Source organism: Balaenoptera musculus, chromosome 7 (genome assembly GCF_009873245.2).
Source record: "Balaenoptera musculus isolate JJ_BM4_2016_0621 chromosome 7, mBalMus1.pri.v3, whole genome shotgun sequence".
Classification (NCBI taxonomy): Eukaryota; Metazoa; Chordata; class Mammalia; order Artiodactyla; family Balaenopteridae; genus Balaenoptera; species Balaenoptera musculus.
The window spans coordinates 69,757,511-69,783,646 of NC_045791.1; the positions used below are offsets into that span (position 1 = coordinate 69,757,511).

General features: G+C 38.0%; 1 protein-coding gene across 1 annotated transcript in view; it reads right to left on the reverse strand.

Annotated features, from left to right (window-relative positions):
- STAT4 (signal transducer and activator of transcription 4) overlaps nucleotides 1-26,136 on the reverse strand; it is a 92,498-nt gene that overhangs the window by 875 nt on the left and 65,487 nt on the right. Inside the window, exons 11-23 of the mRNA XM_036859057.1 lie at nucleotides 23,596-23,655; nucleotides 23,277-23,294; nucleotides 23,097-23,190; nucleotides 21,262-21,306; nucleotides 10,806-10,889; nucleotides 9,188-9,286; nucleotides 6,657-6,792; nucleotides 5,062-5,111; nucleotides 4,786-4,880; nucleotides 3,517-3,653; nucleotides 2,992-3,183; nucleotides 1,459-1,525; nucleotides 428-536 (exon numbers count right to left, since the gene is read on the reverse strand). Of these exons, the coding sequence (XP_036714952.1) occupies nucleotides 428-536; nucleotides 1,459-1,525; nucleotides 2,992-3,183; nucleotides 3,517-3,653; nucleotides 4,786-4,880; nucleotides 5,062-5,111; nucleotides 6,657-6,792; nucleotides 9,188-9,286; nucleotides 10,806-10,889; nucleotides 21,262-21,306; nucleotides 23,097-23,190; nucleotides 23,277-23,294; nucleotides 23,596-23,655 (1,186 nt within the window). The remainder of the gene's footprint in view (nucleotides 1-427; nucleotides 537-1,458; nucleotides 1,526-2,991; nucleotides 3,184-3,516; nucleotides 3,654-4,785; nucleotides 4,881-5,061; nucleotides 5,112-6,656; nucleotides 6,793-9,187; nucleotides 9,287-10,805; nucleotides 10,890-21,261; nucleotides 21,307-23,096; nucleotides 23,191-23,276; nucleotides 23,295-23,595; nucleotides 23,656-26,136) is intronic.

Below are 26,136 nucleotides of genomic sequence, written 5' to 3' on the forward strand. Positions count from 1 at the left end.
AAATAATCAAGAAAAATTGGAATTTGTGGTGCTTGAATTGCTAAAATAAAATATTAAACTAGACTTACATATAATGACAGATAAGTATTGTCTGCTACAGTGGGGAGAGTGGTGGGGATTGGTGGGGCCGATGGTGGAAGTAGGGATGAAGTGTACTGGAGTAGGGGGATACAGAGATATTTTGCCCTTGGATGGCTTTTAATGGAAGGACCTCAAAGCAGTTCAAGTCATTGTAGGTATCTGCTTTCAATGCCCATAACATCAGCAACACGCAGGACCATACAGACGGACACCCCTTGTGTTATGCTCATGGATTTGTTCCAACAAATGTGTTTTCTCACTGCAGATCTTCACCCCCGTTGATTCACACACCACCTTCGCTTCCTCAGAAATGCCCTTGACAGCAATGGAAAGAAAGGGGACATACTGCAGTCTCAATTGTTGTGGGACTCAGGTTTTCTCTCAGCACTGCGTACACACTTGGCGACATGGGAAGAAGGTCTGTTGGAGAATGCGTCTCCGTTGAATCACTTCGGCTTAAAGAGATGACAGGGTAAATATGGAAAAGGATTAAAAATAATAGCTTGTAGTGACTTACTGTGTTAGGAACTGTTAGGGCTCAGGGCAGGCCACCCCAAAATGTGCCTCAGTGGCATATTGATTATTTTGAATTAAATGACTTAAGTTACTTAAGAAAGAACCAATGCAGGAGGGACACTCTGACCCTCCTCTCTGCCTCCCTGAAAGCAGGAAATAAATCTCTTCTGTGAGAGACGCCCTCCTTGCATCTGGAGGTGGAAGAATATCCTTCTTGCCAGAGATGGGGGATTCATTCGGGGCTGAGAAGCCTATACAAATGAACCTTGTTACTTCTTTAATTTAATACCCCAGGCCCAAACTCTGTTTAGATTCTTCACGACTTAGCACCCAAAGCCTAAGTATCTTTGTCCTGTCGATTCCTCACAAATTTATTGAGTTTTTGCCCAAAAAGAATAAAAGCTTCCTGTTTTAGCCATTTCTTCAGTCATTTCTATGAGACTTCTATGCACACGACTTAAAATTTGTTCCTTTTATCCTGTTAATCTACCTTGTGTCAATTTTATTATTAGTCCAGCCATAAGAACTGGAAGGGGTAGAGGGGGAAATTTCCATCACCCCAACAGAACTCATTTCTAGGACTTTATCTATTTGTGACACTGAGATGCTTAATTCATCATTTGAAATCAGAGCATTCAGCCTGCTATGGAATATAAGGCACATAAAAGGGCAGCTTTAGAATTCCTTTGTGATGGGCTGTGGTGCATCCTGAAGACTAGCTTTATGTGTTAAAGGTAATGGGACATTGAGCATTAAAATGCTTTATTCTCAGTTATATGTACCCTGCTCTACTCTTAAATTTCCAGCTTTTTTGGGACAAGTTCAATACGAATTATTTTACATGTGACTAAGATTACTTACATTGTTGAGATGGGGATAAATACAGAAGGGACATAACCTTTGTCTCCCCTTTCTGTTGGTCTTGAAGCTGGAAAAGAAAGGCAAGTTGGGGAAAAATGTTATTATTATTGATAAAATTAGAAAAAAAGTCTAAAAAAGTATAAGTGATACTAAAAAGAAGAGATAATACAATTGTCTAGTGATTCACAAATTTTTTTTAGTTGAATAGATGAAACAGCATTTTAGATGAGTATAAAATGTGCAAGAAGAGAGAAACAAATCTCTTGGCAGCCCTAATCTGACTTTACATATTAATGCTCTAAACTGTGTGAGAAAAATTGGGAATCAACTATATTATCTGTCTTCCATGTTACATTTAAGTTTAATTATAAGGACAGATTTATTCATGGATTGGGGATTTATAGTAACGCAATTCTTTTCATTAAAACTGACACCAATCATAATCTTATAATTACACAAAGTTTTGAGGCACAGACATCAGTGTTACTAAAAGCACCGCTGCGCTATAGTAACAGTCATGTGCAAACCTCACCTTGGAACCCGCCCCCCAGATTTCTCTGGTATACTACGTTGAACTTGTGCGTGATCCAATCGTAAGGACCAACTGTAATTTTTCAGCTGTAATTTGTTGCACTGACATTTGTTATTTCATTCAGTCAGATGTAGAAACACTTAAAAGCCACAGGTTTTTGTGGTGGTTGTTGTCTTTTGTTTGCTTCAGAGGGGGATGAAGGAGGGTGGCAGCAAGTCACCACCTGTGAGTGACAGCTGTATGATATTCCACATGATGGTGCTCATGTATTTAGTTGCTACAGATGAAATATTGTAATGGATTGTATATGCTTTGATTTAAAGAAACAGAATAGTGAACTTACATTACAATTATATAGCTATTTCATGAATGTTCTTTTCAAGTATTCAACAAATATTTACCAAATGCCTGTTTTGGCCAGGTATCATTTTAGACCCTTAGGATACAACCTGAAAAGGCAGGTACGTCAAGACTTGTTATTGATAGGCTGTGAGGCGGGGTATGAAGCACAGACCCCCTTGTCCCCTCCCTGGCAAATGAACAATACTTTCTGAGTTGTGAGACTACAGTAAGTAAAAAATATAAAGCTTATCAACCCCGAGCTTCTTTTGTAAAAAACAGCCTTGGCTAACTTTTAACAGCTTTCTAAACATTACCTCCTCTTTCTTTTCCTCTCCCCAGGCATAGAGGTGAAGTTGGTGCCACTCCTATTAGAAAGGAGAAAACCGAAACTCTACCAGTGGCTGAGAGGCTCCCATGGCCATGGTGAAGTCCAGCTACAGCTACTGATTACTAACTGCTCTGCTAGCTGGACAGCCCCAGCTGTTCCTTTTCAGGAACTGCTGACACACCACTTCATTTCTAAGGCTTTGACCTCCACATACCTCTTAGATCTTATAACGATCAAAGTAAACATAAAGGGAAGAACTTCATTTACTTTACTCCAATCTGAGATTATTTTCCAAAATCTGAAGAAGAAAAGCAAACGGAAAGAACCTAACCTTCACATGGGTGGCAGCTGTAGTGTTTACCGAAGGCTTTGTCTTTGGGAATATCAGGATAGAGGTACTTCAGAGGGTTTTCAGGAATGTTTTCAGCCATAATAACCTTGTAGTCTCGAAGGATGTCAGCAAATGGCAGAGCAGACAACCGGCCTTTGTTGTAGGGCTCTACAGAGTGGAATCTCACTTCTCCTGGAAAAAGAGAAAACAGAGGGAATATTCAGGTTCCTGCAGGCATTCTTTGTGGTCATTCTTCCTACCCACATTATCTTCATGTCACTTGTTGTAAAACAATGCCAGCCCTTCTCTGCATGTGGACAGTACAGATTGCCACGTGATAGAGGACACCCACATCGGCTGTGAGAAATTCATGCTACCCTCTTCTGAAACAACTGTAACAACTAATATTCAAACCCACCGAACACATAAAAGACAGAACAACAGGCCACACGCTTCTGAAGATGGAAAGACCAGTAACCAATCACAATACTAATTTCACATGAATAAATAGTAGTGAGCATGTACCATTTTCAGAATGGTCCACCCAGGTGAAAGTTATTCCTCCAAGGTGGCTTTCACTGAATCTTAACAAAAAGGTTCCAGGCATTTTATCCTTTAGCAAGAGTCGTTCCTTCTCTTTGCTAACAAAGCCCATGACATACCTAAAAATAGAACATGGCATAGTTTTATCTGATCAAAGACTATAATTTATTGCATTTGCATTTATTGCTTTCACAAAGAACAGACCTGAATTTGTTGTGATATAATCAAAAGTCAATAGTGCCTGAAATACTCTTATACAGATTAAAGTAAATATTAATACTCTATAAAGTGTAAGAAACTGCAACTACTTTCCACACTATGACACTAGATATGCTTAAAAAGGAAAGAAAAGAAAAAGGGACTACTATAAATAATGCAGTTATGAACATTGGGGTGCATGTGTCTTTTCAAATTAGAGTTTTTATCTTTTCTGGATATATGCCCAGGAGTGGGATTGCTGGATCATATGGTAACTCTATTTTTTTTTTTTTTAAGGAACTTCCGTACTGTTCTCCATAGTGGCTGCACCAATTTACATTCCTACCAATAGTGTACAAGGGTTCCCGTTTCTCCACACCCTCTCCAGCATTTATTATTAATGTTCATAGCAGCCCTATTACAACAGTCAAGGTATCGAAGCAACCTAAGTGTCCATCAACTGACAATTGGCTCAAGAAGATATAGTATATATATACAATGGAATCTTAGCCATAAAAGAGAATGAAATATTGCCATTTGCAGCAACATGGATGGACCTAGAGGATATCATACTAAGTGAAGTCAGACAGAGAAAGACAAATATTATATGATATCACTAATATGTGGAATCTAAAAAATAATATGAATGAATTTATTTACAAAACAGAAACAGACTCTCAGACATAGAAAACAAACTAATGGTTACCAAAGGGGAAAGGGGGTTGGAGTGAGGGATAAATTAGGATTTATTTTGGGATTAACATATACACACTACTGTATATAAAATAGATAACCAACAAGGACCTACTGTATAGCACAGGAAACTATATGCAATGCTTTTTAATAACCTATAAGGTAAAAGTATCTAAAAAGGAATATATATATACATATATATGTATATGTATGTATAACTAAATCACTGTGCTATACACCTGAAACTAACACGATATTGTAAATCAACTATACTTCAATTTTTTAAAAAAGGGAAAAAAATTGACAGCATAAAAATAAGAACCTAATGAGTTCATATAGAAAATATAGGCTGTAACTCACCCATCAATCCAAAGGGGAAGAATGTGTTTCTTAATTAGGTCTAATATTGCTTCAAGCCATGTCCAAAAGGTAAATGATTTACCAGGTAAGTGCTCCTATTGGAATAAACAAACATGTTAGGACAATGATTATTTCAATAGTAATGTTGGTATGGTAATTCAAGTTCCTTTTTTCAATGAAATATTTCCTTTAAATGAAAAAACAGTTTCGAGTGGGGGCTTAAAAAGGAACACTAAAAAAAAATCTAAATGATGCTACCCCTCCCCCTATTTGTACCTTGCAGAACTTGGCCCACGTGAGATGACCATCACTGTAGCTAGACTGGACTAAAATGAAAGAAAAGAATGAGATTTTTATTAAACAATTAGACTCCTCAATTTGGTGCTCAATTTAGATCTCCCCCCTCAACCACTGCTAAGCATATCCTAAGCACCTGCTATGGGTTTACAGTGTATTTAATGCTAGAAACAGTAAAAATAAAAGATATCATGAAATTTTTTTTATCTAGGAAAGAATTCTTTTCAATGGAGGAGCTAAAGATAGCCTTAGGAAGTGGGTGGGTGTCTAGAACAAGACCTCCATGAATGGATAGGATATAAATTGTCAGAGGAGAAGGAAGAGGCCACTCCAGTAGTGAGAATAATGTAGGATGAGGCGTAGTGAATATGAACACAGCTTATATAGGAGAAAGTAAGAGCAGCCTAATGTTGGTAAATAAACATTATAAAATAAATTTGTGAAAGCCAGAATGCCAGAAGTCTTGAATATTGTCATGAAAAGAATGAACTAGAGATCCACTTGGCAATAAGGAACCACTGATTGTTTTGATCCAGGACAATGAAAAAAGAGGTTCTATCTAAAATTTAAGGAAATTATGAGAAAAATTTGATGAAGACCCAAAAGGATATGGCTGCTATTTATACTGTATATATTTAAAAGATTTATTCACTCATTAAGAAATATTTATTGAATGCCTACTATTGTGGTTTATGAATTAAATAAGGATCAAAAAGGATATTTACATTAAGTAAATTTTGTAATATTTCCAATTTATTTAAACACTAATTGATCGGACAGTAAGTACAAGGGCGACCCAGCATCACTTGTAAGTCAAGTTTAACCAAATCACACACAATTCTACTACTGCTGCTCAAATTCATCTTTGGCTCTACTTTAACTAGAAATGTATACAAATTCAATTTTAACTCTTTTCTTGGTGCCAAATGTGTTCACCCCATACTTGTCAAAATATACATATCTTTTAAAATTCTTTTGTAAAAAGCTTACACTGTAGTCACTACATGGAGCACCAGTGACTATTTTGCAAACTTTAGAAATATCAGTCAAAACTGAAATTTTCTCGATATGAAGAATTAAGTATTACCTGGATAGTTTTAAATTTCTAATAAATTTCCTGATCCTGGGATCAGCTGTTTTCCAGTTGGTTAATGACCATTGCAATATTAATATGAAGATCAAGGCACCATTAAGGCTTCACAGTACATTCAGTGGAAATGGCATAAGAACACCCTGGAGCCTGGAGTGTGGAGTGGAAAGGAAGGGGCTTTAGAACTGGACAGCCCTGGCCTGCATCTTGGCTCTAGTATGTACTAGCTGTGGCAAGTCACTTAACCTCTGAACTTAAGTATCCCCATGTATAATATGGATAGAATGATGAATTATCCTCAATATTCTGCCTTAAGGAAATTTTGTGAGAAAGATAATATAGCATTTAGCCCTATGCCCAGCTATATAGTAGGCGCTCAATAAATTGTGATGATCATTATTATTATAAATAGTAATACCCTCATTCTTTAAAACGCTTGAGTACCAAAAACAGGGGCAAGTCCTCCACATCTACCAGCTCTTACCTGTAAGTTTCTCGGCCAGCATATTGAGTTGATCTGAGTTCAGGCCACGGCCAACATATGATGAAAACTGCCAGCTCATCACTTCCAGGAGTTGACTCAAAGTGGCAGATGGAGGATTATTAAAGAAAACCAAGTTCTGAAACAGAGTTGTAGTGATGATTATATGTATTAATCACATCGAACACACTGTAGTTCAATATATAGGATTCCTGATTTAAACTCTTTAGGCCAGCCTAAGTTAATAATACAGAACTGTTGTCTCATCTCTGTTGTGCTTTTATAGTAAGACTGATTTTGCCTTTTCCTAAAGAGTCCCTTGTTCTTTGAGTCTAATATAATATATGGCTCTATCTTATCCTTGAAAGAATCACTGGGTAGCTCTTTAACTTTCCCTGGACTATAGTCTATCAACCAACTCATACAAGTACTGAACACTGTTCAACAAGTTAGACAAATACTCTCTTCTGAAATAATATTAATCTTAAACAAAACCTATATCATGTTATTTAATTGGTTTATCACAGATTGGTACAAGTTATACCTTGACCAGACAAAGCATCCCAAAGCACAAAAAACAGTTAAGTCCCAGGCTAAAGAAGGGGACCCTACAATATGAATCATAATTAACCTGGGACTCCTGTCTTATGGATAGGATTGTGGTCTTTTCTTATTTTGCTCTAGACAAGAGGATCTTTTGTATGAGCAACTGCAAGTAAGATTGTTTGTACCAGAAAATGGGTCAACAATGGTGAAACAGAAGACTTCACCTCATATTACTGGAAAGCAGAAGGTGTGAAAGCCGAGAAAGATGTTTTAAGAAGGGAAGGGTGGGGGGAGGAATTAAGAAATCCATTGCAGTATGGGGAGAAGGCCTTTGGCGAACCTGAACTAAGCTGGGCAGCAAGAAAAGGAACCAATTCAAGAGACTTCAGAAGGTGGCAATAAAAGAGGACACAGCATCCAAGAAGGAGTGAGAAATAGGTAGGGGAGGAATGGAGAGAAAGAATTTCTAGAGGGGCAGTTTTCCTTGAACCTAAGGATTATGTCTGGACAAATGACCAAAAAGCATAGAACATAATCAAGGTCTAGGAGCTTAGGTTTTGAAGCAGAATAGAGTTAGGAAGAGAAACCAGAGTTACTTGTTCTGCTGAACTCTGTATGTAGGCTGTGCATTTATGTGTTAGGAGCTGTATATGAAATACATCTCCAGATTCCTCATCCAAGACAAGAGCAGAATCTGAGACGGTTAGTGTGACAACTTTGGTGGCTTTCCTATAGAAGAAGGATGGTGAAGAAAGCTAAGTGTAGCAGCACTGCACTCTGAGGCTGGAGGACAGAGGAGTATTCCATCTTCCTTCCTACATCCTGGAATTGGATGAAAAGCTCCAAACGTGTAGCTCCTAATGGGGAATGACATTAAATCTCAGAAGTGTTGGCTGATTTTGGCTTTACAGACCAGGTAACTTTTCTAGTGAGTTCTGTTCTCACTGCAGGCTGAGAGGAAGTAAGGCACAGGGCACTCTGTACAGTGTTCCTCTCTGCAGTTAATCTCCCTCAGATGCCAGGGCACCAGAGGATGAGAAGGAACAGGGCTGAGTCATTTTCCATGCTGTTTCCTTATTAGGCACATTAAAACAAAAGGGAAGGAACACTTGGAGCTGACTCATCATGACTATTCCTATTGCTAGGACCTGAGGTAAAAGAATTCTTCCCTTTGGAAGAAACATTTGCTTTGAATCAAGAAGAAATATTTACATTTGACCTATTTTCTCTAGACCTTGGTGGTTTCCAGGACAACACACTGGGGTTTTGTAAGAGGGAACAAGGGGAAATGTTGACTCATCTTTTTTGCCGCACCCTTCCTTGGCCATCTTTTAAGAAGAGCTTCTATTCTCTGCTTGCTTTGAAGCTTGAGGCCAATTCTTCTTCCATATCTTAAATAACCACCATATGGCATTAAAACCCAATTTGAGCCTAGAATGGATTAAATCTATAATCAACTTGAAAATTTGTATAGTGTCGTTAGGCGAGATTGATGAATATTCTAGTCACTTATTTGAAACCAATTCTCTACCTTTGTGGAAGAGCCTGTGTGGATAAGGTGTGGCCAGAAGTAGTTGAGGAGGTAAACACAACAGTCAGACATCAAATTCTGGAGAGAGGAGTCTCCCCAGAGCCTAGTTAACAGAGCCACAGGATGGCCCTAGAACTCTCTGTGATGCACAGAGTTGGGAGCTGACCAGACCTTCAGAAATAAAGAATACCTGTCTGTCACTTCAGCTAGCCAGAACTCTCTCAGGGTCCAAGTGCATCAGAACATATTACTTTAAATATGACATGAGGGAGGAATCATACAACTGAATATATTGGAATTTTGGAATAAACAACCCACAAAGACACGCCAAAATTTATACACACACACACACACACACACACACACACACATCTTTTGGGGCAGATGGGTTTTGTTAACAATAAAACAAATCAAATAGAATTAAAGGAGGAGAAACAGGAATAGAGAGAGACTGTACCTGGGAATCATTGGTGGACACATTGTACCAAATGATGGATGCCCAAGCATTAGGTAACTGACTGACATTGGAAATCATCACCACAGGTAATGAGCAGGTCTGGTTTAAAAAAAAAATAGCACAGTTATTACAGGTAGTAGTACCTTACACTGATTTTACACTTGGCCCTCTCCCCTAAAGGGCCATCTCAAGCCAACCCCACTCCTCCAAGGCAGTGGTGTCTACACTGCCTTGGTCACTAAAATGATTCATGAAGGCACTGGAACCTTCTGAGCATATATGAGTCAAGGTACAGGGAGGAAAGGAGCTATACAAACAGGAATCCTTTCAGAGTGCTTGGTCAGTCAGCTCCAATATCTTCCTTGACATAGTGGAGATATTTTTACTTTCTTATATCATGTACTGCCTAAAATGTAACTAATTAGAGCTTGTATTGACTTAGCAAATTTCCTCTTAATAAATTACATTAAGAATCTATTTAAAACTTATCTCTGGAATGGATTAATATATTCAAATTATGATCTAACATCTAATTAATGTCAGTATCAGATATGGGAGTTTTAATTGTAGAAGATGGAGAGGCAAGCGATCTTGGAATACAAAGCATTATGGGAGAGATAGAGCTGCCTCATCTGTTGTCATGGCACTCAACTTAGTACTATCGTGCTGAAGTTTTCAACCTTATGGAATAAACAGGCTTCACAGACTAGTCTGGGACTCTAACAAACTTACATTAGTCCCTTCCCATTAACGGAGGTTAGGTTGCTTGTAGACAGTGAAATACCCACCTGAGGAACTTAATAGCTCATGGAAACAGACATTTAAGGAAAAGAGATGAGGAAAGAATCCATGGAAAATTTTATAAACATGTTTACATTCGTTAAGATAAAAGAGCAAAGGCAGAACTCTAAAACAACATATCCTACAAATAGGACCATATTCAAGCATGTGAAATTGTGTTTGTTCATTCATGCACTCATTCATTTATTCAACAAATGTTGAGCATCTATTATGTGCTAGGCATTGTGCTAGGCACAGGTAATGGAGGGATAAAGGTGTAATGTCCTGCCTTCAAGGAGCTCATTGTTAATCATGTTCAATTTAATCCCCAGTTTCCTTATTCCTTCTTTGAGTTCAATAGTAACTGTTATAAGAGGATCAAAACAATGTACCGTTAATGTTCCTATCATTGGTCTTTGCTCATTATACTATAAAAACCTGTCTTCTGAGGGATTTTTATGTACACGTTAAAATTTTGAAAATATATCATACATGACATCGTTCAAGTATACTTATTTCTCTTTAGGCTTTCCTCTGAGTATCCATGACTCAGGGAATCCCAGAAAACAAACAAACAAACAGACAAACAGTCTGGGCAACAAATTATTCAATAAGTCTTGAATCATAATGACTGCGAGATTTTATCATTTATATTTAACCAGAATAATATATGTGGACTAATCAGTGAATATTTGACATACTGATTTTCTAAATTTAAAAAAAAATGATGAATAAGGAATGTACTAAAACCTAGAAAATACTGAGCTTTCATCTTCCAATGATGACCAATTCCTGAAAATGTTATTAGTAAATAGTAGATATTCCTTGAAACACCTACCTCCAAATCTATGGTCAGGCCGTAGAGGCAGATCTGTGTCTCAAATGTTATGGAATGAAGCTCCTCAGTCACCATGTGACAGCCCTAAGGGGAGAAAGAAATTGCTGTCTTACAAATACATAGTTGTTATCTATTATTAGGCATGCTTTTATAAACATTAGTAAATTCTTAAAGTAAATACCCTCAAACACGTCCTATTATGGAACATTCCTTCTTATTATTTAAAAGGTTATTTAAAGTATATACAGAGTTTGAGAAATCTTCATTTCCACAAACAGAATGATTTTAAGTCTCCAAAACAATATAATTTCTAGTTTTTACAATTCCAGCATATTTTCATCAGTTGAATTCAGACAAATTGTTCCTTATTTTTAATTTTGGAAATTAGCCCTTTTGACTTACCAACCATTAATAAAAGCAAGCCAGATGTGTGTAGCTATAAAAGAAACAAGTCAATGTCATAATGGATTTGTTTTTTTAAAAAAAGCAAGATTTCCTTCTGGTTAAACATGGTAGGTGGAAAATGTGTACTTCCCCCAGCTCCTTCCAGAAACTTCAGTAAAGTAATAGCTAGGGTTTTATTTACTTTCCAAGAAAATAAAACTGTAATCTAGGTCTCGAAATGAGAGGTAGGGGAGTGTGGAGCGAGGGTGGCAGTAGGGGTAGTGTGTCTCAGAACCAGGGGTTGGAAGCACTGGGCCCCCTGAGTCCGGAGTGAGGGCTGAACAGGAGGAACAGTTACTAGCCCCAGCCCATGCAGCGAAGTTCCCAACATTCCCCGACATGGTGGGAGACAGGAAGTTTACTCTCTGGAGCAGATGTATCAGAGGAACTAGAGAGGCTCTCTGCATTTTGGATACAAGGCCAAGATGAGGGCAGGGTGAGGTGCTGTGTGGGAAGATCCTGTCAAATCTAGGGGAAGCCCATGCCCCTGTCTCTGCTTGACACCTCCAGGAGAGATATCTGGGAGGTAGCCAGACCAAGGGGGAAACAACTTACAGATACTGCCTTTAGGGATCCTCCAGTGAGACAGCCAGGTCCTAATAATCACTCTTAAGTCTAAATCCCTACCATGCACACAGAACTTCCAGTTTTTTAGTGCTCTTAAACAGTAAGCTAATGGTCATCCAACATTTGACAAAGCCTCTCACATGAAATGCAGATACAAAAATCAACAACCAAGAACTCAGAAAAAAAGAGATAATGCAAAAAGCAAATGAAAAGTTTAAAACAACTATAATAAAAAAAACGTATATTAGGCTCAGTTTTATACATTATCTCAACAAATAAATGGCATAGGAAAGGGGCAAATCAACCACTGTGATGGGTGAACATTGCTTGGATACTGATTTGCACAAACCAGCTGTAAGAAGATCTTTTCAAGGTAGTGGAGAAATTTGAACAAATAATGGAGTTTTATTAAGGAAAGATTTTAAGTAAATGCGATTTTTGTTTTTTTTTGTGATAAGTGTATTGTGGTTAGGTTTTTTAAAAATTTTATCTTCTAGATAAGAGATACCTACCAAAATATCAATGAGTAAGATGCTATACTATCTGGAATTTAAGTACTCCAGGAAAAATGTGTGTGTTTATGGGAAAAATAGATTAACTAAGATAGGGGAAATGTTAATTAATGTTGAAGCTGGGTGATGTAAAAATGAAGGTTCATTGTATTTCTCTATATACTTTAGTATATAGTTGTATATATATATATATATATATATATATATATATATATATATATGTTTTGTTCATTAAAGAGTTCTTAAAGATGTTTAAAAGACTTCAGATGTTACATCCTTACAGATGTAACCAATATATTACATCCATGAAAGAAGAATAGTATACTACCAAAAGGAACATTCAGAAAAGAATGATGAACAATTAAAAATATAATAAGAGAAATAGACAAAACAATAGAAGAGCTGAAAGTAGGGCTGAGGAAATGTCCCAGAAAGTAAAACCAAAAAAACAAAAAACAAAAAAACCCCAAAGAAATAAAAAATAGGATAGAAAAGATAACAAATAAAGAAGCAACAAACTCAAAACAACAAGCAGAACTTCCAGAAAGAGAACAGAGGAAATGGAGTAGAGGAACTATCAAAGGCATAACCCAGTGGTAACTCTTATACATTCTGATGGGAGTCGGTACAATCACTTTTTGAGAATAATGTCTCAATACCTAGTAAAGTAGGAGATGCACTCCCCAGGATGATGGTGAGAGTAAGTTTAAAAAAACAAAAAAACAAAACATGATGTGCAACAGGATCAGAGGGCAATCAGCCCAGATTGGAGCAAGAGATGGAGGGTTCCCAGAGGGATGTTGCCAAAAAGAAAGAAAAAGACAGAAATTCAGATGGACCTGTATGACTGTATTTTAAGGAGCTTTCAAGTTCTGAAGGAAAGTTTGGGGCTACATTAGTAACAGGTACATAAAATAAATTGATTAAATAAAAAATCTGAGGCAACTAATAAATCCAGGGAAAACTAAAATAATACAAGAATGGAAATACAATCATACTGTTATATGGTTCAGCTGTTAACAATTTTTATATAATCATAGTAATGTAAACATTGAATATATTAACTAACCAAAATATGTTATATGGTAATACTGTGAAGATGGGTGAAATTCATATGTATGAAGAGCTGGTATAAGAGAGCCATAGCTTAATTTAAAATGGGTAACCATCAAGGAACTACTGTATAGCACAGGGAACTCTGCTCAATATTATGTAACAACCTAAAAGGGAAAAGAATTGGAAAAAGAATAGATACATTTATACGTATAACTGAATCACTTTGCTGTACACCTGAAACTAACACAACATTGTTAATCAACTATTCTCCAATGTAAAATAAAAAGTTTAAGAAGAGAGAGAGAGCCATAGCTTAATCTTTTATAGAAATAATTCAGGAGTTAAGTGTATAAAATAAAAAAATCAGGAAGTATCAGTATGATATTAGCATGATAACTACAGCTCAAAAAATGGTCATCTCTGGGGAGTGGGTTTGGAGCAGGAAGGAGTGGGACAGAAATTGCTGTTTTTCCATGATGAAATCTGACAGCAACTTGCTATGTGCCCAGGACCAGCAGTACTGTCATCATCTAAAAGCTTGTTAGAAAAACAGGATTTCTGGCCTCATCCCAGGCCTACTGAACCAGATTCTGCATTTTAACAAAAACCCCGGGTGGAATTTATGAGGCAATTATTCTCAATGTGATGTATCCACATTGTGTTTCATCTCAAAAGGGATGTGGAAAATTTAGAGATGGTACAGAAAGCCAAAACGATTTTAAAAACAAGCCCTGGGGGAACATATGAACAGAAGTGGAATTATCTAGGTTAGAAAAGTCAGGGTGGGGTTGGGGGTGGCTGAGTCAGCTCTGAGGGAGAGGGACATCTACCGCTGAATATATGTTGATAATAAGCTGGAATCCATTGGTATTAAATTTCAAAAAATAAAAATAGTTCTAATATGATGATATGAATAATGACTACATGGGGAAGACTTTGGTGATAATGAGGCACATTAAAATAGAATTTGTTACTGAGAAGGAAATAGAAAATTAACACCTCCTTTCTCCCTTGGGCTAGATCACTGTGGTACCTTATACTGCCTGGAGTAACCTAGACTGACCTGGTGAGATTGCTTCTTACTGGATTAGTAGAAAGTTATGTTCCTGAAAATTCCTCTTGAAAATTCCCTTAGACCACCCCTAAAATTACTCCCAACACACCAAACAGACAGCTCCCTCCCCTGACATCCCCTTATGTGTTGAAATAAATAAATTGCTCTTCCTTTGATTGAGCGTGACATGAAGTAGTTGGCTATGTTCAGGCACCAAGGTGAACAAAAACCACATTTTTTTAAACAACAGAAAATCTCACTGCCCCATGGGGAGGAAGTGTTTACACTATGCAAGCACTGAGACAAATGAAGAATCCACAAGTCCATGTTCACTAACGGGGGCTACTCACATCCTCACTGAGTTCAGTGGCGGACAGGACACAAGCCTGGGCAGCACATTTAGAAGGCTGAGGCAGGCACACAGATAGAGACCACATACCTTATGCCTAACTATTTAGCTGTTACAAAGCAAGTTAACAAACTTAAAATATGGTCTAGTCTCCTGCTTTGACAGCTAAGCTTTCACATAACCTAACTGGCCAGGTTTTAACTCCTCAAAGTCCCACAAACATGCTGGCCTGGGGAGAGCTTGGCCATCCTGGACCGTTGCCCATCCCCCTCTCTTCCACCTCTGTGAGGGGCTTACTTTGACTAGTGTGGCCCCTAGGTCTCTCCTTGTGCCTTGAAATGTTTGCATTGATGGTGTCATCTGTGCTTGAAAGAGTATACCTGGGGAAGAGGTCTGTACAAGCCCTGGAAGTGGGCTTGAGGTCTTTTGGGCTGGGAATTCTGCAGCCCTAGGCTCTGGGTGAGCACATAGCCTTGACTGCTCAGACATCTTTCTCCGTAGTAAGGGCCACAGCTGGAGGGCAGCCAAAGGGAGCCTTTTGAGTGCTTATCCCTCCCCCAGTCTAGCCTCTATAGTTTAATTTATATGATTAAATGTGTACATATATATATGATAAGATAATTCATTATGGATAATTCCCTCAGATCTTTGGGTTATGGCAGTTGTGTGCTCACTGTGTAAATGGCAGGACTCCACAGACAGAGCAATGACACACAGTGTTGTCCATTAACTTTGGAAAAAGATTTTGTACTTTAAATATTACTTTATTGAACTGTAATGTGGATGGTGAGAGGTTTTCTCAGTGATTCAAACTAATTTCTAATGTTTACTTAAAACCCCTGATGCAACTGTGAGGCACATTTAGAATGAAATCCGACAAGGAAGATGACGGCCAATACACACGACTAGAGACGAGCAGTTCTGACAGAAGAGAGTGTCATTAATTTTCAAAGCTTGAATGGCCATCAATCACAGTCTTTATTATTTTATCAGTGCAGTCCAAGCCAGAGACACTATTCAATCTCACATTCCCAGGGTCCCTTCCTTACACACTGGCAAAATATCATAGATAAGATGTACCATTAATGTCTGTATTAAAAGCCATTTTAACGATCTGAGATGGTTAGAGATTTAAAATATCCATATTTATGATATTTATATTGTATGACATTGATATTATAACTGGATTGACTGTATTGTACCCGCTGGATAATTTGCTAAGAAACTGGAAAACTGGCTGAACAACCTGACCAGGGCTCCACCTGGAAAAAAAATACACAAACTGATGAAAGGTAGGTATAGATGTCACCATATTCTTTTATGTTACCTCTGCTCAGTGTCTAATAGCACACCCTGAAAACCTAGAATATGTTAACAAGTGGTTATGGCTTTTGGATTTTAACTTGAAAGACAACCTCTGTTATGAAAATATGACTGGGATAAGGATGATTTTCATCTAAATTTCTTGCTCGTCTTTTTTTATTTTTTGGTATTTTTTTAATTGAAGTACAGTTAATTTACAATGTTGTGTTAGTTTCTGGTGTACAGCAAAGTGATTCAGTAATACATATATATACATATTCTCTTTCATATTCTTTTCCATTATGGTTTATTACAAGATATTGAATACAGTTTCCTATGCTATACAGTAGGACCTTATTGTTTATCTTGCTCGTCTCTTAACAAGCCATACTCTATGATAATGCAGCACATGGAAAACTATGTGGAATAGAAAACAACTACAATAATCCGTTTGCTTAATGAGTATTTGTTGAGTCCCTATCATGTGGAGACCACTGGCCTAGATGCTAGGAAACAATAAGAGGGGAAATAATGGTACAGTCACATGAGAGACAGACCTTAATCACAGAATCATAGGAAATGAATGTAAAGCGACAACAAATCTCAGCCCATAGTATAAGGGGATTGTATGGAGGGTGTTGCAGAAAAAGTCTACATTTTTAGTGTTATTCTTGTACCAACGTTTGTCTTAAGAAAGCATTGCAATTACTTAAACTAGTTCAGAAGGAAATCAACTTCCTGTGAAAATGCTCAAGCTAGTTGGAGTGTGAATGGTGGCTCTGTGTTTGAGAACACTGAACCTTGAAAGAACATCTGTCTGGCTATTTTGTTAAACGAAACTCAAGTCACCCAGGCTTTACTAATAGCTTCTTTGCGCTTCATGACTTTCCACCACATAAACAAAATTACTTAGCATCTCAGTCTGTGACTAAAACTGTCATTTATCAGTTAAAGCCTACCGACAGAGCAAACTTGAGACACTGCAATTCCAGCCTCCCTGTTCAAACAATTTCTGCACTTCAACAATCACTCTCTAGCTGGCTCTAAGGACCTCTGGGAAAGGTTGCTTCCTGGGAATCTGTAGATAGCATGTCTACAGATTCCTCATTTCAAAGCAAATTCTCAAAATCAAATTCATTTTGAAAAAAATGACCCTACCCTCTGTTGCACTTCTGAGGATTACAGAATCTCAGTCAAAGGAACTGCAGAGATTGACTAGTGCAACGGTTTTCAAATCTTTTTTAACCCTGGAGCATATTCTTAAAAGTAAATTTCCCACCTGGGTCCCAATCTGTAAAATACTTAAAATAGAGCTGATGGATTGAAACAGGGGTGGGGGACCCAGAGCTCCACCCTTCACCAAGCCCCAACCAAGGAGATGGCGCCATTGTTCTCCCTGACCTTCTGGGGACAGCATGAGTCTAGAGCAACGTCAACGTTCTCCCTTCACCCAATGCTATTGCCAGGCGCCCATGCACATCCTGACAGGTCTCCTCTTCCTGTCTAATCTCAGAGTCAAACAGACACGGGGTGCTGCAATTCTAAGGAGGTTTGGATTGGCAATCTTGGGGAAACTGTCATGGTGTGTCCGTGATCATTTAATGAGTATTCAGTCTAAGCTCTCACAACCACAAAAGTAGAACAGAGGGACCCAAAGCTGTGGGGTGTGGTGATGGGGTGGGCAGCAGGTAGACGTGCAATCCTATAAAAGGGGCCTATATATGGGGTGGTCTGAGGTTGCATGGACCTGGAGCCGGACAGCCATGCTCACTGGCCCTTGGAAGGGAATGTTTCCAGCAGAGCACCTGGCAGGTGGGCAGAGGAGGAAGGATAAGGATCAGTGGTTTATCCTAGGCCAGGTACCACCTTTAGAGCCATTTGTCCACCTGCTCTTTATAGAGGGGGCAGCCTGGAAGGCTGATCAGGAAGCCCACGGCAGACATCCGCACAGTACATGGCAATTCACTCTCACACACGCCATCTCGAGTGGTCCTCACAACAACCCTATGAAGCTCAGGTTAACATGAAACCATTTTATAGTTAAGGAGTTGGTGAGGTAAAATAGCTAGCACGGCTTCCCTGGTGGCGCAGTGGTTGAGAATCTGGCTGCTAATGCAGGGGACACGGGCTCGAGCCCTGGTCTGGGAAGATCCCACATGCTACGGAGCAACTAGGCTCGTGAGCCACAACTACTGAGCCTGCGCTTCTGGAGCCTGTGCTCCGCAACAAGAGAAGCTGCAATAGTGAGAGGCCCGCGCACCGCGATGAAGAGTAGCCCCCGCTTGCTGCAACTAGAGAAAGCCCTCGCACAGAAACGAAGACCCAACACAGCCAAAAATAAATAAATAAATTAAAAAAAAAATAGCTAGCACAAGGTCAGCTGCCTGTAAGAGGCAGAGCCGTGGGCAGTGCTATTTCCACCACTGCACCGATGCACGCAGGAGATAAGGGAGAAGTCAACGTTTTCTCAGGAAGCATTATTTTAAATTCCTTCTACCCTTCGTAAGGATTCCAGTGCGAGGTAGCTATGTGATTTCTGAGCAGGTGGGTAAAGTGAGGACAACGACAGCAGCAGCTGGAACAGAGAGGAAAGGATGAGACGCTGTTCGCAAACCCACAAAGATCACCCTTATAGGAATCTCAGCAAGTGGCGGGCTGGGATGAGATAAAGGGGCAGCAGGGGTCAAAGAGGAGGGGCAACCAGGGCAGCCTCTCCAAGGGAAAGTGTCATGACTACAGAGGGAGCACAGCACAGCGGCCAAGAGCATGGACATGGGAGCCAGACTGCTATGGTTTGAATCATCTTAGCTCCACCACTCTGTGCCTCAGTTTCCCTAGCCAAAATAAGTATGACACTAACGGTATCTACTTCATAGCCTTTTGCAAGAGCTACATAAATCAATGCCAGTGAAGCTCTTAGACAGTGCCCGATATATAGTAAATGCCACACGAGGATTTGTCAAATAAGTTCTTATCAGGCTGTGAACTCCTGCTTCAGGTGCTCACAGATAAGCGATAAGCGACAGCTACCGTTTGAAATTCGAAAATGAGGTTATAACGTCCTAGCTTCCTGTTCTCCCTAAAGTTTGGTTACTTCAATCCCTGGCCCCATTAATTTATGAAGCCCATTTTATCATCAGATCTTCCCCCACTCTTTCCTGACTTTCCTTTCGTCACCCCTACTGCCTAGCCAAGCCCCTGATTCCCCAGGCTCCTCTTTCTGAGTCCACTTCATGTATTGTGTGACTTCTCAATTGTTCCTGTGGCACGTAAAATAGCATTCAAGTCTATGGTTTGTTTTAAATGTACCTAGGAGTCATATTAAAATTCTGTCAACAGGGGGAGCTCAAAGAATAGCTTAAAATAAAATTATCCAGCGCCAGCAAACTTGGAAAAAAAAGAAAAGGAAGAAATAAAATCATTCTGGTATAACCATATGATTTTGTTATTAATCAGAAAATGAGAGGAAATAAATTCAAAGAGAGATAAGTAGGCAGTGTTAATGAGACATTGTTTTTCTATAGTAGAAGATGATTTACTTAGATTTCTGTCTCCAGAGAAATCCAAGTAAAGATTTTGATTTTACATTCACAAAGATGACAAGGTACTAAAGAGTTCAGGGATTTAGATTTATTCCCATTTGATTTGTTTTCCTTAAGAAGAGTTTAGAAGCATTGTGCTCAGTCTATTCAGACTTAGTAAATACTATTCAGGGAGGTCACTGCATGAAATACTGTTTGCAACTCTGGCCAAAATTCCAGGGATAATCATGAAATGGACTTTTATTTATAATGAGCTAATGTTCCATCTAGGAAGTTTGGAAAACCTGTATGGATTTCTATAAGGTGAGAAGAATAACTCCTACTTGTTTGGTTCACTAGAATATCCTTAAATTCAAAAGCTTTGCTCCTGTGATATCTGGGCTGAGAAACCTGTCTGCTGCTCTGCCCTAAGCCAAGGTTCTACCCTGGGAGGAAAGCTTAGCTCATCCTCGGTGAGGCTGTGATATTTGGCAAAAGATCTTTAAGATACGATTAAGGGAATGAAGAATTCTTGGAAGGGAAAATGTAGAGCATAAAACCTGTTGTGATGGATCTTTGTGGTTTTGTGGAGTGGGCTAGATTGACTGCAGTTGAAGGCTGGATTTATAAAGTGCTTTTTTTCTTCCAAATAATTCAAAGGGATTTCGCATAGGAGCCTGTGACTATAAAGCCAGGAGATTGGATCCATACCAACCATACTAGAAACAAGCCTCATTGCTTTATAACTGCATCATGCAGGTGGTCTTACGTATGCAGTTTCTCTGAGCAGGGAGCACTGGGAATTACTACTCTGATCTCTTAGAGGAAAAAAAATGCAATATTTTTCCATCAGATCATTTGCCAAGGATCACAGTTTTGGTCACTGTCAGAATGGACTCAAACCCAGGTTTTCTAATTCCAAATATGTAGGGCATAAACATATGCCTTAGTTATCTAGGTCAACTAAATAGCTGATTCCCAAAGCCACTTCCAATCCAGGATTTGACCACTCTATTATTTATTGACTCAAACTAGAACACTTGGTCTGCACCAGTTTGTTCTTTTAATCGATTCATCCAGTGAAATGCCAGCTTTAATATAAGAGCAAGGTAATTGATACCATAAAGTAATAGAACTGTTTTTCACTTGTGATTTTCACATACTGTGTCATGATGTTCAAGACTTACCTCTTATCTTGGAAAATGAGTGATTTTAAGATATTTTATAATAATGGACTGACTAAAGAAATTATAGCAATATAATGCAACCACTTTAAATCATGTTCTCCAAGAGTATTTAAGTTTATGGAAAGCTGTTCATCTCACATTGCTATGTGATAAAAAAAGCAGGTTATGAAACAATGTGTGTATATACTTTCAAAGTATAAAAGTCTAGATAAAAGATAAAAGTCTAGAATGATGTGAACCAAAATATTAATAGTCATTTTCTTAGGAGGGTGTTATATGCATTTTCTATTTTAGTAACAAAATTTCTTATACTGTCTGCAATTTATTGAGCTTTACATGTATAATTAGAGAAACATAAATTTGACTTTATATAAAAATATAAAGGGCAGTTTAAGAGCTTTGTAAAAATAAGACATTATAGGATTATTTCCTAGAAAGATTCTTTTGGAGAAAATATTTCCTACCTCATTTCCTTTGTTTCCAGCACTAGACTTCATTTCCTTTGGTTGCTTTGTAAAAGAAAACAACAGTGTTTAGATGGAGAAGCATTATCAGCTAAATATCAAGTTGGGGTTTTCTTGGCCCATAATTTTGACTTCTAGAACAGTAACCGAGATGTTTTCTAACTCACTGAAACCTGATGTGACATAGCTGCCCGGATTCAACAGAAAGGAGCTTCCTGTTTCATCTCAAGGTATGCCACTTTAGAAACTTTGGTTGAGATAAGGGAGCAAGCTGGCATAAGACTGTGTTTTTCAGTCACATTTTGGAAAGAGGACATCATGCTGGGATGTTTTAGAGTCTATTCAGCACTCCTTTGTACCTGACAAGTATCATCTGAGCTCAGCTGTGATGATTCTCAAAGCCTACGAAATCAAGTCTAACACACAGGCCTGGGGAAATAGACAATGGGGCAGCGTGCCACATGGCACAGTGAGCTACTAAATGCCATGAGAGCAGGAGACACAAAACTGTTCATGACACAGATTACTTAATGGGAAAAAAAAAGGACAGAAAACAAATTACTGTGTACAATCTGATCCCACTTAACAAAAAGAATATCTATATATGAATGAAAATGTAAAAATAAGTATGTAATGTCAAGGTGTTGGGATCATAGGTGGTTTTTAATTTTTTCTCTGATTTTCTATATTTACTTTTGTATTAAAAAGTGATTAAAGTATTATGTAAAAGATAATATACGTGAAAATGCTTAGCAACTCGAAAAGCACCATGAAAACTAAGGTTTTGCTATTTTATGTATTATCTCTGCTGGAATAGAGACCCATCACTTTTTGGTTTGTTCCTTGTCCTTCCTTTTCCAAGTGACTCTTTTGGGAGACAGAAGGGCCTCTTACCGCTTCACTTATTAGCAAACATTGGCCATTATTGAAAGTTCCTTGAAAATAGGAATTGAACTTAAGCAAAAAGAGTTCTAGTTATAAGGATGTATATGTCATCACTCCTCATTACATTTTATTGATTTAGCAGTGTCATATAGAGGGATTCAGTTACAAAGAAATGTACTCTTCAGTACTGAAGACCAAACAAAAACAAAATAAAAAATGAAAACCAGCATAAATTTATGTATGCAGATATCTTTCTGTTACCATAAATTTTATCTTTTAGGAAGTAGACCTTTAGAGACTGCTTCAGTGGTGCCCCAACATTCAGGTGAGGTACCTCCCAAATGCTGATAAACCAGATGAGCAGCATTTTTGGCAAGACAAGCAGCAGGGTCTTTGGGAATCTAAGAACTATGCAAAGAATTAGAAAGAAAGCAGGAAGAGAACTCTAGGTTAAGAGGAAGTGGTAAAAGCAAGAAGTAACAGGATGAGGCTGGGTCAGAAGCTTTCTAGAAATGCCAAGGCAAACTGTGCAACTCACACCCAGAAACATCATATTTCCTCAGGCTAATCCTCCTAAAATGAAAGAGCCTTTAGCCAGACATGTCATTACTGGTATCATTTGGGAGATTTAAAAAATGAAACCAGGAATGCCTATCAACTGTAAGACAGATTATCTCTGTAATTATTACCAAAATATTTTAACTAATTAAGACATATACTTAGGTACAACATCACCATTGTTAAGAACTCACACCTTCAGAGTTAAGGTTCAGTGTTCTTTTTACCAGTTAAAATTCTTCAATGATGGCATGTTTTATTTCTCAGTATGGCCCTTAATTCGCATAAGAAACACTAAAGAACAAAACACATTAAATTATAAGGCCTATTAGCTTAAATGTGTCTAATTTGGAGGGGGAAAAAAGCTTGTGTAATTTTACTGCCAGACTCACCAAATGCCGAAATTCTACAGAGAGACTCCCACTGGAAGATTCTTCAATGGACATGGCTTTGACGTGAGTTCCACAAAGCAGAAATCTTCGATTGCTAGAGAGAAAATCTTGGCTATTTACATGGTCTCAGGTAAAATATATTTATGAGAACAGCCAAAAATTCTAAAGTAAATGTCTTACCTTAGAGTTGAAACATTCCTGTAAAACCAAGAAGATTCTTTAAAATGAGTTATTTAATAGATCTAATAACAATTTTTCTATGACACTTTAGAGGATAGTATATAAAATTTCATTTCAAGTCTTTATAGTAAAATTTTTAAAGTAAGTCTTCCTCGGAGTTCTGTTAAATGTTTGAACTTCAAAGTCAAATATTTGAAGTACATTGATATGTAATGTTAGAGAAGTAAATTTAAAAGTTTTAAATTATTCTATAAAATAAGGACAGTTCTTTTTTAAAAGTCTTACATTTTCATGCTTCAAAATGAGATTAGAAACTTACTTGTCAATTGATGCTTTCACCTTTACCTGATAGTTTAGTTCTGGTAATTTTATCAGTAGTCTGGAAAGACACATAAAGAATTAAAGATAAAAAATTTAATGGCTAAAGCCTTTTTATTTTTAAAGATTTAAATATATTTACAGCAAATACATATAAATCAAACTCACATTATTTCCAGTCATATGTTAGTGTGTTTTTAAAATGTCCAATTCCTCTTTACTTTGCCATGTTACTAATATTGACATAAGCCACTTAATATAATACATACTTGGAAAGTGTTTCCATATTGCTTCAGTTGATGTGTGTTGGATAACACATTGGCTAGGTCAGAAAAATAGCTATATATTTTGCCTAAAGCCCAAATTTGGGTTAAATGTATAAAAAAAAAATTTTGCAAGTCTATTAATGTGGCTCCATTTTATTCTCATATTATAAAAAAATTGTAAGCTTAGTAAGACTAAATGTTTTGATAACTGTTTTATGGTAAAATACTGAGAAAGACTAGGACTCTGGTAGAATAAGGAAAATTCCACTTCAAATGCATTTGCAGTCTTTAAAGATACTATATTTAAGTAACAGCAAAAATGTTCATAACTAAAAAAGACCTAACTTCAAACAAACAAATGATCAAAGGTCAGAATAACAATTCCTTTAATTCCTTCTTGTTCAGCCCTCCTTCACTCCTTAGCTTTTCCCAACTCTTCCGAGCTGTACCCTCTGACATACCCTCTCTGCAGGTTCAGTTCAATTTCAGAGACGTTCATTCAGTCAGTCACTCACTCATTCATTTATGCACTCATCCCAAACCTTGTTCATTCACTCAGCATGTATTGAACTCCTCATATAGACCAGTACAGCCCCAGGCACTGGGAAACTGGCATAGTGAAGATTAGGGAAGGAGCAGAGTAGACATGGCTATACATCAAAGGAAGAAGTCTAGCCAAAGAGCTGGAATATAGAGAATGGTAATAAGCAACTGAATGGCATTAGAGAAATACAATCATAGATAACAGACAGCCCAAACAAAACAAAAATAATGTAGCAAAGGTTCCTTAAAAATCCTGCCAGGATTGGTTTCAGGGCTTGGGATATAATAAGTGTACAGCTGTTGGTAGTGAGGGGTGAGGAGGTCATATGAAGTAAGACAAGATGTTTTTCCCTTCTGCATTCCTCTCTATCCTATTTCAGGAAGGATCTCATTCACTGTAGGATGCTGATGACAAAAGGGAGTCCCATGTCACCCCCTTCCTTTGAAACAGGAGGATGGAATGCTATGGTAGAGAGGGGTTTTAGGGAAAATCTTGAATACTAAGTAAAGGATCATCTATCAAGACAGTGGAGAACAGTGTACAGAGAAGAAGGATGGGGACCGAACAGTTAGATGAAAGAGGAAGGCAGAACACCTAAGCCAGGGACTAATGGTCTATGCCTCTGGCAATCAGTTCAAACACCACGCCATTCAGGGACCTCTTCCACTCAGAACCCTTTGCTGAGCAGTCCCTACTCATCTTCCCCTTCGTCCCACAGAACATCTTAGACTGAACATATCATCTATGGGGGTGTCTCAAGGAAAAGTAGCATATATACCACCCTTCTATCCTATTTCCTTTTAGTGTTACAATTTTCTGGGCTATATAGAGATGTGGGGATGAGGAAGGAACACCTTCTGAAAATCATAAAATTTTAAAAAGGAACCTGGTCTCTGCCTTTTGTTTTTGTTTCTTAAAGTCTTGGTGCAAATTCACACAAAGGAAATGATTAAGAATTTCAAGAAGGGTTTCTGAAATGCAAACGAAAGACAAATGCCTTCCTTTTAAAAATGAAGTTCCTAGGTGATAGATGTCAACTAAACTTACTGTAGTAATCATTTTGCAACTTATGTATGTCAAGTCATTATGCTTAAACTTATACAGTGTTGTATGTCAATTATATCTCGATAAAATGAAACTACACTAAACTTAAAATGGAGTTCCAATAGTGATCTGTGATCAGGGATGCCATCATGGGATCCTAAATCACCATCTATCATGGCATCACCACCTCTAGTACTAGTCTGGAATTTCAGCTTTCCAGAGGTGACCTAGTGATTAGAAATGCAAAGCTTTGGGACTCAGAGATTGAGGCATGATGAAAATCTTTGAAAGTCTGAAGCCAAACTCATTATTTTAAGAGTGTCATTAGGGAAAGCTGTATGCTTTAGTTTGCTCATGCAAATGAAAAGGATCAGATACACAGATAAAGCGGCAACAACATAATCATTTCTCTTTAAATCAGGTACATAATAAGGATGTACTGAAAATCGTGGTGTTGAGATTTTTCATGGACAATCCAATAAGCTAGTTGCCGGGTGATCACAGGTGAAGAATGTTCCACTATATTTCCTGGATAGGATATTCAAACCCTTCCATAATCTGTCTCCAATCTATCTACTCAATTCTCTCTCTCCCTGCTCCCCATGCTTACAAAACAGACCCAGGAAGTCATTATTTCTATAGTCTCACTCTCCCACACCCCTGCTCTTCCCTCAAGGTCCTTCCTCAG